Source organism: Microtus oregoni, unplaced genomic scaffold, assembly GCF_018167655.1.
Source record: "Microtus oregoni isolate MIOR12 unplaced genomic scaffold, Mior012 000032F_ref0000030, whole genome shotgun sequence".
NCBI lineage: Eukaryota > Metazoa > Chordata > Mammalia > Rodentia > Cricetidae > Microtus > Microtus oregoni.
The window spans coordinates 13,405,025-13,420,250 of NW_024543091.1; the positions used below are offsets into that span (position 1 = coordinate 13,405,025).

General features: G+C 42.0%; 1 protein-coding gene across 3 annotated transcripts in view; it reads left to right on the forward strand.

Annotated features, from left to right (window-relative positions):
* Unc13c (unc-13 homolog C) overlaps nt 1-15,226 on the forward strand; it is a 457,501-nt gene that overhangs the window by 233,887 nt on the left and 208,388 nt on the right. For all 3 annotated transcript variants that reach the window (XM_041679506.1, XM_041679508.1, XM_041679507.1), the window contains 2 exons: nt 2,816-2,931; nt 5,138-5,301. In XM_041679506.1, the coding sequence (XP_041535440.1) occupies nt 2,816-2,931; nt 5,138-5,301 (280 nt within the window). The remainder of the gene's footprint in view (nt 1-2,815; nt 2,932-5,137; nt 5,302-15,226) is intronic.

Here is a 15,226-nt window from a genome sequence, read left to right on the forward strand (position 1 = left end):
ATCTAAACACAAATGATTCAGCTTTGCTGGGAACTCATTACCAAAAATAGTTGAAGAATCTTAATTAAAGAATATTGGTATTTCTCATTATTGGAATCTGAGCTTGAGACTAAACTAAACTCCCACATCTTGTTTAAATTATTAAGTAACTTTACATATGAAACCAAGATGTTAAAAGAAGAAAACTTCAGTTCCTCTGCAGTACTCAAAAAAACTCAAAAACCATATTTTAATTAGAGCCTTGCTTTTGCAGATTTTTTTTTCTATAATAAATTACCATCCTCTGGGACTAAAGAATAGTCAGGACATAAATTCTTTTATTTTATTGTTTGGGTGCTATATGCCTGGTTAAAACCAGTTTGCTATGGAACTTAGCTATGCCATTTGGTTAAATGGCTGCCCATCTTCGATGTGAAACTGCCCTTTAAACTGTGAAAGAAACAAGGAGCTGGGATACTGTGTAGAAAGCCTTATCTTCAGCACCTTTAGCTGCCCAGGGGGTACTTTTGTCCCCTTCCTTCCATGTCCTTTGCCTTCTAGGAGGGAAGGGGAAGGGAGAAAGGCAGGAAAGGAAGGAGGAGAAGAGAGAGATGAAATTCGTTTGCATTTCTTAGCAAAATCCCTCATTATGTCCAATCCTTACAAATAATTTACTTTATCCTTCATGTAAACTCTGTCCTTTCTCATCACTTGGAGTTTACCCTACCACCCAAAGCAATGTTTGCCCCAAAGTCCTGTGTGCTCACACAGAGTCTCCTCTATTTGAGAGATAGCACTAATTCTAAGCTTCCTGAGAGCTCTGGAAATGGGTGGTTGGTAAGGACATCGCAAGCTCTGTGTTTCACTTACACCTAACTCAAAACTCCATGTATGTTGAGAGTAAAGGGACTCCCAGCCAGGTTTGCTAGGCCAAGTTTGTAATTCTATTTTCTCAGAAGACAGAGGCGGGAGGGTCACCAGATCAAAGACTGCCTGGACAATTTTGCAAGAACCTGCCTCAAATTAAGAAGCGAGGAATTGGCTGGAGATAGAGCTGAGTGGCAAAACTCTTCCTGTATAAGTATGACACCCTGAGTTCAATTCCTTGTACAACACACACACACACACACACACACACACACGAACAAAACACAGGTTGAGTGTGGTATCCTAGCAAGTGGGCAAACCCCTGATAATTCTGTACTGCTGAAGAAAGAATTTTCACAATTCATTCCGACAAGATAGCAAGGATGAAAAAGTCAAAAGGCATCCCACACAGAGAAGACAAGCTTCATAATCTTATGTGGCTAAAAAGATGGATAGGTTTCAGAAAACAGCCAATTAAAGAAGTTTTCAGCACTAGCCTCCTGTTGTTCTGTTTAGCTCCGATTTCTTATTGTAAATGGTGACCTCTCCACACATATCCTTTGGGAAATGGGGACAATCTCACGTTCCCAGTCTATATTCATACTCTAGGAGTTCTGGGACTGTAAGTTTCTCGCAAAGCTCTGATAGGTGTGTGCTGCTTCTCCAGACTCAAATCCACTTATTGAATAAACCGAGAGTATTTTGATCCCATTTGAGTACTTGATATCACATTTACAGATAAATACAGGCTGTAGATAGACAATATGAAAACTGCTTTCATCTTGTTGTTAGCCCACATTTGTCTCCTCTTTCGTGAAAGATGAAAGAACAAGAGGATGCTGAAGAAGAGTTTTTCAAGTGAGACAGTTTCCTCATGAAATTTTATGTTCCGATTATCTTGCGTGTAATTGCCACACGATGAATTGAATTTCACTGTGTAAGGGCAGGGAAGGGTCCTTTGATCGTCTGTCTGAACTCTCTGCAGGCTGTTTAACAGTTACAACCACACAACAGGCAGGCATTGTCTGTGTGGGTCATGGTTACTTAGCCACTTATGATATAGGAAACGAGCTGTTCCTAAGCTTCTCGTTAGTGTGTGTGTGTGTGTGTGTGTGTGTGTGTGTGTGTGTGTGAAAGAGAGGAGTGCAGATGTGTGTGTGTGCTTATGTATGTCTGTGAGTGTATATATGTATACGTGTATGTGTGGTTAATTTCGATTTCATTAATTATATTTGTTTTGAAAGATCTATTTTTTTATGTGTATGAGTATTTCATGTGCATATGTATACATAGCATGTATACACCTGGTATCCATGGAGGCAAGAAGAGGGCACTGAATCTCCTAAAACCAGAGTTAAAGATGATTATAAGCTATCATGTGGACACTGGGATTCAGCCTCTCTGCACTGGGATTAAGCCACTGGGGTTGACACTGGGGTTAAGCCTGTTCTCCTCTGCAAGAACAGCAAGCACTCTTAACCATTGAACCATCTCTCCAGCCCATAAATTTGTTTGAAAACAACTTTACACATGTGTGTAAAACATATAAACCACTTTCACCCACCAGTTATCACCCCTACCAACACGCATTCCCACACACAAATCTCTCTTTCATGTTTACGTCTATATATTTTGTTTTGTGACCCACTGAGATTAATAGAACCAGTCCATGTGCCCGTGTGCATGGCTCCCTCCTTTGCAGTGTGGGGGGTGGCTCATCAGTGAATATCAAAATAGAGACAGTGCTTCCCCTCTCTCCCACAGTCTCTCAATAGCCAGTAGTTCAGAGATAAAAGGTAGGGTCCCATGAGCCCCTCTCCCTTGCTTGACTGATTGCTGATATGGCCAGTCTTGGGTAGGCCCAGGGTAGGGTATCTATGGTTGTGGCGAGTTAGTACATTGGGGAACTTGAATTAGAATTATGTTCCTGTTGGAATAACTGACCAAGAACATGTTTGCTTTTCCTCAGAGAAACGGACAGATAAGTCAGCAGTGTCTGGGGCCATCCGACTGAAAATCAACGTGGAAATAAAGGGAGAGGAGAAGGTGGCGCCATACCACATACAATACACTTGTTTACACGAGGTAACTAGGAAAATATTCAAAGTGGAACTTAGGCTGGGCAGTGGTGGCACATGCCTTTAATCCCAGCCCTCGGGAGGCAGAGGCAGGTGGATCTCTGTGAGTTCGAGGCCAGCCTGGTCTACAAGAGCTAGTTCCAGGACAGGAACCAAAAAGCTACGGAGAAACCCTGTCTCGAAAAATCAAAAAAAAAAAAAAAAAGTGGAACTTAGTGAGGTCATGCTTGCTATGAGTCACAAAACAAACCCTGGCTTTTGAAAAGTCATGGAATCGGGTTTCTGGAGCTCTTCCTGGAGTTCAGACTGCCTGTGGTAGCTGGGGCTGTGCTGCGCTTGTGGTAATTCATGTTGTACTGAGCCTGTGGTAGTCCAGGCTGTGCTGGACCTTTAGTAACAGGGGCTGCGCTGAGCCTGTGGTAGCCGGGGCTGTGCTGAGCCTGTGGTAGCCGGGGCAGTGCTGACTTAAGCCTGTGGTAGAAGGCGGTGCATTGAGGTGTAACAACCTGGTAAAAAGCTGGCCCTTTAGTGGGACTTCACAAGGAGTCCTCCAGGCAGGTAGCATAGAGCCCACTTACCAATTGCTGTTCCGTCCTTGGTGTGCATGTACTGACCAGTTGCCCTGGGCCACAGCAAGCTCTGGAGAGGTAACAAGTGTCACTGATGGCATTCTTGGGTGAAATGATACTGTTTCCAAATGTACAAAAGGATGAGATGGAGCTGAGGAATGTCCTTTGCCCTGTGCTCTGGGACAGAAGGAGAAAACACTTTCCTCCCTAAAGGGAACGGGCATCAGGACAGCTACCCTGGTTCCATGGCTGTCACTGTGATCAAACGCCTGACTAAAAGCAGTTTAGGAGAGAAAAGTTTTGTTTGGGCTCACAGTTCATGTTGTAGTCCATCACTGCTGGGAACTCAAGGAGGCAGGACTCGAAGGAGTGGCTCCCATCCACAGCCAAGAGCAGAGAGAGAACAAATGCCCGCTGCTGCTTGGGGCTCACTCTCTGTCTTCAGCCCAGAGCCCAGCCTGAGAAAGGGCACTGCTGACATTCGGAGGGGGCCTTCCCTCCTGTAGTGAGTCAGTTGAGGCAATCCCCCACAGACATGCCCACATGCCAACATGACCTACCTGGCCTCTCACTGAGACTCTCTTCCCAGGCGATTCTACTTGTATCAGAGTGACACTAAGCTAGCCATCCAAATTGCCATGGCTTTTTCACACATTAATTTTCCTAAATATGTTTATGAAAACCCCTATCTCTAAACAATTGACACGGAAAAGATCTGCATACCATTTTTCCCAAACAAAGAGTAAGAAATGGTGTTTCAGTTGTCCACACAGTAAACAGCTGTAGGGTTTATGATTAATTTTATGGCTGATGGATTGGCAGCATTACATCACTAAGCAACTTTCTGTTCTCTGACTAATAAAAAGCAACAATCACCACAGGCTTGGCCAGGATCTCTGGCCTCGAAAACCCAACAGAGAAGATGTGTGCTTTAGGCTGTGCTTTCTCTAGTCTTTTCTTCTAGTTCAGGAAGGTGAGGACTGGAGAGATCGCTCACTGAACAGACATGGGGTTCGCACAGTGTAAAGAGAAAGGCAGCTCTGACCTCCATACGCGTCCTGGACCCACTGCCCTACCACCAAAGGCAAATTGAAAAGGAGATGGAAAGCTCTGTAACCAATAGGAAGGTTCTAGGCTGCAGCACCTGTACTTGTTAGATGCAAAAAGGGATTCAGCGGGGTGATTAATTATCAAGTTTCCACGCATTTCTTTTCCATCTCAACTCTTTGCCTGGCTCCTACCATTCTGTTTCTGAAGCCTCCTGGCGTATTTGTGACAATCTGTATGACCATGGCCAACATCCCATTATCCAACCAGGACACGGCAACTTACTCAGAGTCCACAAATGAAAAACTATATTATCTTATGTAGAAGCATTTACACTGAAACATGCTTGCTTCTTTCTGGAAATGGCTGGGTGTGCACAAGCAAATGAATTATTGATTCTGCAGACTCCCAGGCAGAAGCAATGACAGATTTCCTATAATAAATTCAGTTTAATATAATCTAAGATATTCCCAGTGCGTTCAGAGGCTGGTGACACAGACGTGATAACCCAGTGATGTTCTAGAGAAAAGCGTACTTAAATATTCCTTCAGTATGTCCTAAGGAGTCCCTAAACAACTGTAAACTGCTTACTTTCAGAACCTGTTCCATTACTTGACTGAAGTGAAGTCTAATGGCCGTGTGAAAATACCAGAGGTCAAAGGCGATGAAGCCTGGAAGGTATTCTTTGATGACGCTTCTCAAGAAATCGTGGATGAATTCGCCATGCGTTATGGGGTTGAATCCATTTATCAAGCTATGACGTAAGTACTGAGGATGTTGGAGTGGGCACAAATCTTGGTTGAAATTTAGTGGAAACAAAGGGGGGAGACTTCATCTTGATTCTTTAGGTTATTACATTTACTATTAATATTTGCTTAGTGTGTGTGTGTGTGTGTGTGTGCTTGCCATGACATGCCTATAGAGGCAAAGGACAAAGGGCAGGTGTCTCTTCTCTCCTTGCACTAAGTGAGGTAAGTGGGACTAAACTCAGGCCATCAAGCTTGTTGGGAAGCCATCTTACCTGATGGCCATTCTGCCAGCCCTCATCTTAGTTCTTTAGCCCAAATGCAATTGGTCAAAACAGAGAATTTCCTTGCATTGTGCCTATGCTGCAAAGGGCAGCATTAAGACAGTGATTATCAGAGCATCCACCATCATCATCCTCCCGCCTTTGTTCCCTTTTGAGCTGGGAATCCTTCACTTGCATCTTTAGCGCGGGAGATTTAGAAACATCCACCTGAGTCCCACTGATGGAATGCGATATTCTGAGAGCAGGGTCAACATTCTGTAATGTGAACATCTTTTTGTAACTGAGGAAAGCAAAGTCTTGGCATGTCTAAGTATACAGAGCTGTTAGCATCTGAAGCATCAGAAGTCATTGTAGCATCTTAGGTCAGGCACTAGGCTGAGTCCTTCCTTCAGTGTGTATATTATTACTGTTAGAAACAAAGCAAAGACGGCTATGGTACTGATAGAGCCCACTGCTGCAGTGACTGGGGTAATGATAAGTGGGCTTACATACAGACACCTGACCCTAACAGGGGCATCAGCTAGGACTTAAAATTGGGTCACTTATTTTCCATGGTGGTTGTTTTCATACCTGGTCTATGTTTGTAAGTGTATTTAGTTTATCATCTGTGCACAACGTATAATAGTAAGGGGTTTATAGGCATATGTTAATATAAATGCATATATTAACAGCAAGGGAATATTCTTCTGTGCAATGAACAGATGACGCACCAGGTAATCTATTAATTCTATTCATGGAAATGGTAGGCTTTTTCCTACTTTCATTTCTGTTGCTGCGATTGAAAACACCGGGATAAAACGCAACTTATGGGAGAAAAGATTTAGTTCAACTCACGAACTCAGATTATAGACCTACAAGGAAATCAAGGTCTCTACAGTTTGAGATGACTGGCCACACCCACAGTTAAAAGCAGAGAGAAAATGAATGCCTGCATACTCGCTTGTGCTCAGAGCAGTCTCTCTAGTCTTACACAACTCACGAGCGCCTGCACAGGGCATGGTGCCATCCCAGTGGGTTGTCTTCTTGCATTAGTTATACCAATTAAGACATTTTTCTACAGACCAACCCAATGTCTACAAACCTTCAGCGAGACTCTCTTTTTCAGGTAATTGTAGGTTGCCCTAAGTAAACAAAACTAGCCATTATGTAATTTGGAGCAAAATCAATGCTCTTCTCTAAACTAGAGCATTCATAGCATTTAATTGCCAGCCATGGTTCCAGAACACAGTTGTCTAAGAATGAAGGCATGTTTGAAGGACTGAAACAGAGTGGCTGGGGAGATGGCCTAGTGGCTAAACTGTTTGCTATACAAGCATAGGCACCTGATTTCAGATCCCAGCCCCCACATTACAGAGCTGGGCATAGACGCCTGATTTCAGATCCCAGCCCCCACATTACAGAGCAGGGCATACATAGATGCCTGATTTCAGATCCCAGCCCCCACATTACAGAGCTGGGCATAGACACCTGATTTCAAATCCCCAGCCCCCATATTACAGAGCTGGACAGAGCTGCATGCCCCTGTAACCCTAGTACAGGGAAGGTGGAAACAAGAGGATCCTGGGGCTCAGTGGTCAGCCAGTAGAGTCAGCTTGAGAGTTTTGGCAACTAGATGTTGAACTCTGGCCTCCATATGCGTGGGCACTAACACCTACATACATTTACATGAACACACACTTTGGTAGATGGTGTTTCAATTTATATAATGTTCTGGTTCTGAATAATAATGAACGCACCTTTAGACATACCAGAGATCTTAGAGGTCACAAAATAGAAGCTTCCTGCACAATCTAGAAACTCAGTTTTTATCTCTCTGACTAATGGCCACCCACTTCTCCTGCCCACATCTTGCAGCAGGGACTCACTGTCAGGGCAATCTATTTTACGCCCCGATAGATGTAAGGGAATCGGTGACTTTGACATCTGTTTTATCCCATGCCAAGTGCTATGTAACTTATCAGAACACATAATATAAAATTGAACACAGCTAAAGAGCAACTACAAATAGCAAGGTAAACAAACTAATATGGGAACACTCCCCAGCAAAGGAAATAATCCAGAGGAGTTAGAGCAAACAATCTCTGGGTGCTGACATCAGGGTCATTCTTTCCTGTTTTCTATATCCTGAGAAAAATGACTATAATACTGGTAACTACCAGGTAGCTGAGGAGAGACAGCACTCCTTCTTCTTAGGCATGCTGTCTCACCTCTCAAGCTCAACAATAAGAAGTTAACAAACTCTGGATTCTTGTCTGATAATTGACCTGCAAGTCAAGGGGGTGTTTTCCGGTTTGCACTCCACTTTAACAAGCCCCTGTTTACACCGGGTACCGGTCTGAAGATAGGACTGGCGACTGTTTCCTTCTGTAATGCCCAGACAGTAATTACTGTGTGGGTTCTGCTGTCTTCCTGCGGTGCTCCATCCTGCAGTCCTAGTGTGAAATAGTCCAAGACTAAGCAAACACACAGGGGTGGCTATGTTCCGCTGAACCGTCTCCTCTTCTCCTGCCCACATCTTGCAGCAGGGAAATCTATTTTACACTCCCACAGCTGTAAGGAAGTTAGTGACCTCAGCATCTGTTTCATTCCAGTCCAAGGGAGTTACTGATTTGGGGGTTATTGTTGTTCAGTTTTAATTTCTGTGTGCACATGTGTACCTCAGTGAGTTTTTATGCACCACATGGGTGCAGGAACCCACAGAAGCCAGAAGAGGTTTCAGATCCCTTGAAACTAGAATTATAGATAGTTGTGAGCTACCATGTGGGCTGCTGGGAAATGAACCCAGGTTTTCTGCAAGAGCGGTGAGTGCTCTTAACCTCAGACCATTTTTCCCAGCTGCTGCTGAAACTTTTTCTGTTCTGAATTGACTTGAGAGCTACAGACTGGGACAACTGTATTGAGATCAGAGGGCAACTTAATGGAGTCGGTTTTCTCCTTCCACCATGGGGGTCTTGGGGATCAAACTTGGGGTATTGAGTTCGTTGGCAGGTACCTTTACCCAGTGAGCCATTTTTCAGCTCATTAAAATCTATATCTATCCCTACGGTCCCACTTTTTCTTATTAACATTGCCCAGGATAAATTATGCTTTGAAAATGGAAAATATTCCATTATCATGCAAGAAGAAAAATCTATTGATTGATGATCTAATTATCCCTAAATTACAGTCTCTTGGCTTACTCTTATTAGTTATCTGTGATTGGTGCTAGAAATTAATTGCAGTTATAGATGGATATAAGTCTCTAATTGTGTGTCAATATGTCAGAAAAGTTAAAAACCTATACTTATATTTAAGCAATATAACACAGTGAGCAGCTTGGAGGTGACTTGAATTCTAAATAAAAGAGATTGAAGTCTTGTTCGCCCTCACTTTTGCTTCATTGTGTTGGAAGGTTCTGGATTCAGACTGGAAACTGAATACATACTTGCAAATAGAAGGAGCCAGAAGCAGAGGTTTCTATCAACTTTATTTTTGGATCTCATTTTCTCCTGCACTATCTCTGAATGTCAGAGGTTTTGCAATTGCCAAAAGCAAATAAAGGAGAAGAGATGAATTTAATGAAATTGATGTATGTGACACCTTCACTGTGTAAGGTTGTATTGAAATATTTTGGTACGTACCACACCGGTCCCGTGCAACAATTTGAAAATAAACTTTCAGATACTGACACTTGTTGTCAGGGGTTGAAAATAATTTTCGGAGAGAGTTTAGGCATGCTTCCAAAATGCTAATTTGTAACTGAAATGTTAGTTAATTTCTAATAGATTATTGGCAAAGCAAAATATCTCCTGGAAGGGGGGAGTTTATGAATGCATATTTACATGAATAAAATAGTTTATCAGTATTTCTTGATTGTTTTTGAAATCCTTGCTTTAGGGCACAAAAACAAATGCATACATAACATGCCAGAGGGGAAGTAGCTTGTGAGCCTTCTCTATAGTCACAAGAACAGTATAGCTGGAGAAATAAGTTAAGGGTCTTTTTATGTCGCCAAACTTATTTGAAAGACTGCCAATGTCACACCTTGTCTTCTTACCACATAGAAGGCAAAAGGTTTTCCGAAACAGGACTTCCCAAACTGACTCATTAACACGTTAGCTTTTGAAAGCTGCTGGTTAAAGGTTTAGTCAGACTTGATGTCAGATTCCTTTCCACACTGGTTACTGTACAAATGTGTTTACAAAGTTCCTGCTTTATCAAGTAAGGTAAAGAATAAAACCCTCATTCCAACAAAAAAAAAGTAAATCCTGACCTGCCACATCAAGAATTTCTAAGGCACCTTGGTTGTTATCTGTATTTCTTGTAGGCCAGGGCTTCAGAAAGAAACCCCGGACTGCTGCTTTTTAATTTTTTTAAGTCATCATGCAAAGGAGTAGATTTCATCACGGCATTTTCTTATATAAACATCATCATGCTTTGAGTTTATTTGCTCCCCTCCCCCACTGCCCTTCCCCATAACACCTATTGGTCTTTCTGGTACCTTTTGTCCCCTTTCTACTTGCATGTTGCCTGCATTCCATTGCCTATTTTCCTCCCTCTCCTCTTCTTTGAAATCTCTTCCTTCTCTCTGATTGTTCCCATCATACTTTCATGATCTACACACATGTGCATGCACACACACATGCCTATATACACACACATTTTCATGCATGCACACATGCCTGTATACACACACACACACACACACACCTAAATGTAAATCAAGAGTCTGCATATGAGATAAAGTGGGGTATTTGTTTTTATGATTCTGGCTTATTTTGCTTAGCACAATGAATTCCAGTTCCATCCATTTTCCTGAAAATGGCATAATTTCATTTTTTACAACTAATAAAATTCTACTGTGTATAAAAAAATAATGTATCAGAATATGAACCAACAAATCATAATGACCAAACAAGCAAACAAAACACCTAAAACTATTAGTTTCAAGTTTATTTAAGAATTTTGTCTTCTTAATATTTAAAATTTATAAAGTTGGGGACTGGATAAATATTTGTCTCAAGATGTTAAGAACACTGGCTGCTCTTCCAGAGGACCTGGATCTGGTTCACAACACCCACATGGTTGCTCACAACTGCTCTAACTCTGGTTCCAGGGATCCACTACCCTCTTCTGCCTTCCATGTACATGGTGTACATACATACATGCAGACATGTAAAATAAATCTTTTGTTTTCATAAAGTTTAAAAAAAAATCACAAAGTTGGGACACGTGCTTGAAGGGAGAAGCAAGCCCCATCTGTGTAGTTTGTACACTTGCAAGTTTGGAAAAGAATAGAATGGCTTGACTCTTCTGAATTTTCCTAGCAGTTTCTTTTCATACTTAGAGACTGTATGCTTAGCCAGATCCCTCTATTACATCATTATCTTCCTCCTAATGGAGACTGATCAGTTTCTCCTAGTGCATTCATGCTTCTTTTGAGGATAGACTTGGAGATGGATAATTGAGGGGAAGCATTATTAGTCAGAGTCTGAGTGTATCGTCAGATCTCTCTCCTGAGTAGTTCTCAGAATATAGGAGAAGCGGATGCTATTCTGCTGGTAAATAACCTAAACTTTAAAACTCAGCTTCCCAGACCTCTCTACTACATCCTGCTGCCTGTAAACACACTCCCCTTTACTGCAGCCCACTTCCTATCAGGGGCAGTTTGTCTGTCCCATCTGTTGAATAAAATTGGGCCCTTGCTGTTTTCTTTGAGTTTTCATGGAAATAGAGATTGTAGCTCTCCTATTGAAACAAGTGAGCAATTAAAAACTGAAGACTGTGTGCCCATGTTGCTAGTCAGTTGTCAATCCACAACAGAAGGGGATTCTAGCTTACAACGATGAGCACAGAGGTCTGCTCCCTCTGTCCAAGGAGCACACCACTCTATGCGTATTTGTGTATTGCTTCTCGAGGTCAAGCATGCTACTATTTCCATCACAATAGCATGCCTTGATATTTCTCATTTGTGTGATCTTATAATTTTTTTCCTTTTAATGTTCTATCACCTCCAAGAACATGAATGGAATTTTATTCTATGTAGTAAGATGATTGGTGTATGTATTTGTCCATGTATATATGTGCGTTTGTGTGAAAATACATATGGAGGTCAATGGCCCATGTTAGGTATCTTCCTCTGTCACTCCCCACCATATATTTTGAGGCAAAGTTTCTCATTGAAACTGGAGCTCATCTATGGGCTGGCCAATGAGCTCCATGGATCCGGCTGTTCAGCCTCTGCAGTAACAGGACCACAGGTGTGTGCCATTCCACCGAGCACTACATGGGTTCTGGAGCGATGAACTAAGAGCCTTGCATGCGTATGGCAGGCACTTCACCACCTGAGGCGTCTTCCCAGCCTCTCTGGTGATTTCTATCAAGTTAACACCCTCTAACTCTTTAAATGGTCCTTATTTCATTGTAAAACAAAGCTAAAGCTGTTTTAATGTGGGATTCTGCTAAACTAGGGCTGGCCCATCTGGTGCCAAAGAGAACAAGCACTGGGTCATGGCTTTTTGCTGGGATTCTATTGGCTTGTGCCTTTGTGTGCTGTCATACACTTGTCTCTAGACCATAACTGTGGGGTTAAAGTTCACCTTCATCCTAGTCTGTCTCAGCTGCTAAAGCCACACAGGCCTTCTGAGGAAATGTTGAACAACTGACTTTTGGCTTACAATCTTTTCTTAAGGGTCCATACAAAGGAGGAGTGGTTGCAGGGACAGAGGGCCAGCAGTAAACAAGAAGTCAAGTCCAACAATGTTCAGACCCAACATTCTAGAATGCACAATTAGTTTGTTCAGTAGATATTTGTAACATGAGGGTCGTGCTTGTTTGTTGGGGTTTTCTGTCCTGCCTGGTTTCCACAGCTCTTTAGCCTCAAAGAAAATCACACAGAGATCTCTATAAGTTATAAAGCTGATTGGCCCATGAGCTCAGGCTACTTATTAGCTCTTGTAGCTTATATTAACCCATTTTTCTTATCTATGCTAGCCACATGGTTTGGTACCTTTCTCAGCAGGGCAGTTCACATCTTGCTTCCTCGGTGGTCTGTGCAGGACTGAGAGGAATGGGCTTTCTCCTTCCCAGAATTCTCCTGTTCTCATTGCATCACCTTTACTTCCTGTCTGGTTTTTTTCCCCTATACTTCCTGCCTGGCCAATCAGCGTTTATTTAAAACATGATTGACAGATTACAGACAATTCTCCCATACCAGATATTTCCTAAGTATCTAGGTGTGTGGGCTGATGCAGGGTGCCTTTAGCCTATGAATGTTACTATAACAAATTGTCATGAACTGCATGACTTATAAACCACAGGAGTCTATTTCCCACAATTAGAAAAGTGAAGTCCATGATGATGGTTGTCCTGTGAAGGGTATTTTCCTGATTCATGGAAGACTCTTTCTGCTGTGTTCTCACAGTATTTTCAGGGTGACACGGTCTCTTTGGACCACTTTTTATAAAGCTACTGTTGGGTTAATTGTGAGAATCCCACTGTCTATCTTAAGTACCTCTCAAAGACCGTACCTCCTCAAAATGTCAAAGCATTAAAAAAAAAAGTCTCCTCATAGAAACTTCTGTCCTCATAGGGGACAGATTTAGGCCACAGCAAGAAAAGATCATTAGGACTCAGTAGTAGGGATGGCTTCTGCCTCCACTGGGCTCCTAGTTTAGGATGAAGAAAAATGAAATACAAAGAAGATCATGATGAATATGCATTTGTGCTAAATGCTTGTGTAAGTGGACAGGGCAAATCTAGGTATGTAGAGGGAGGAAAGACAGGGAATAGCTGGTGGGAGGGGAGTAGCTGCTGGGAGGGAATTAGCTGCTGGGAAGGGAGTAGCTGCTGAGAAAAGAGTAGCTGCTGGGAGGGGAGCAACTGTTGGCATTTTGCTAAATTCTCCATCTTTCTGTGATCTGCATGTTCCACCTCCCATTCTCTTCTTCCTCACCCCATGATTAAGATCTAGTCATCCACAGCCTCCATTGAGAAGTCTTTGTGCTTTAGAACTAAGAAGAAGCAAGTCAAATATATTTGAATTTCTCTTTAGTAAGAGGCTAGAATATTTAATGCTAATCACTTGAGAAGGTTTCAGTCTGAGTCTTGGGGAACAAACTGGTTTTAGTGTATTTCTACCATTTTACCTTTTATCTTTCATTTTCTCACCAAAATCTTTTCCAAGAATCTAAAAATTGACAGCATTGTGTCATTCTAGCCACCTCATGTACTGTTCATCCACAAAATGCTGGTGGAGCTGAAGTGATGGGTCGGCTGTCAAGAGCACTTGTTGCTTTTGCAAAGGACCTGAGTTTGTTCCCAAGATGACTCTCAACTTCCTTTAACTCCAGCTCCAGAAGATCTGACCCTTTGTTCTGGCTTCTGTGGGCACTGTACTCAGGGACACTAACTCCTACACATACACATAAATAAAAGTAAATCTTTCATAAAAGTTGACATACTATGTCCTTAAAACAAAGACAGTACATCCTGTAATGTCCACAGTTTATGTAACTAAGAATAACTTCTCCCAAAGGGACATGTAAAATTTTGATGTTATTCTTTTTTTGCAGTGAAATGCAGGAAATGCAGTGAGTCCAGAGACAGAATCTGATACGACTTCAGGAGTCCATTGGTATCAGAGCATACCAGTATCTCATTAGTTCATTTTAAATGTTGCCTCATGCATAGTTGACAGATAAAATTATATATATCCACCGTGTGCAATCTTAATTGAACTTGCATTGGTAATGAGTCAATCTGTGTGTGCCGAATACAAGGTCTGCCTTACATACCTATCATTTTGCTGTGAGAACATTGTCACATTTTCTCAGCACATCCTTTTAGAATACAATACAGGGGCTGGGGAGATGTCTCAGTGGTTAAGAGCACTTGTAATCGGCTTAATAACCAGGCTAGCTTAATATGAAACAGCAAATTTTAATGAGGGGATAGCTTACAACACCAGGGATCCAGCGGTGAGCAGGAGATACAAAAAAAGAGAGTGACTGGCTCATGCTCACCAGATTTATATGTAAACATTAGCCCGAGGCAAACACGGGCTGGGCTGTCCCTACATCTCCCCCTTTTGTCTAAATAAGACAGAACTAAACCAAATACAACTATATACAATAATAACAAATAATAAATATAACAAACAATATTGAGAACAAAAGTTTTGCTAAACATTCTATCTCAAGGAGTCTAAATAATGTAGACAGTAACTACAATTATATAATCTTCAACTCCGTCAAAGATCTGAGAAGGGAATAAATATTACTTAACAAACGAGAGATATCCAAAATGTGCAACAAATGACAGAGACAACTGACTACCTGGGCAATCACCCAAAGTCTTGTTTGTAATGTTGAGTCAACCAGCTTTGGCTAAGGCCTAACATAACTGACATACCATTATTAAAGGCAAGGAACTTTCTTAGAACTATCCTACCCTGTCTTGGCAGGATAAGACAATCCTGTTTTATCTTTGTCAGTAGTTAAGGTATGGGCTTTTCTTAACCCAAAGGCCAGTTCTGCCAAGAAGAAAAGCTCCCAGTGGAGTGTCTTTGGTGCTCAACGTTCTCTCGGGAATAGAGTGGCATTGCCAGGAGTAATTGTGTTTCGTTGGCACAGAATTTTAGGTTAGATTAAAGGCCATTTTCTACAGCTCTTCGAAGA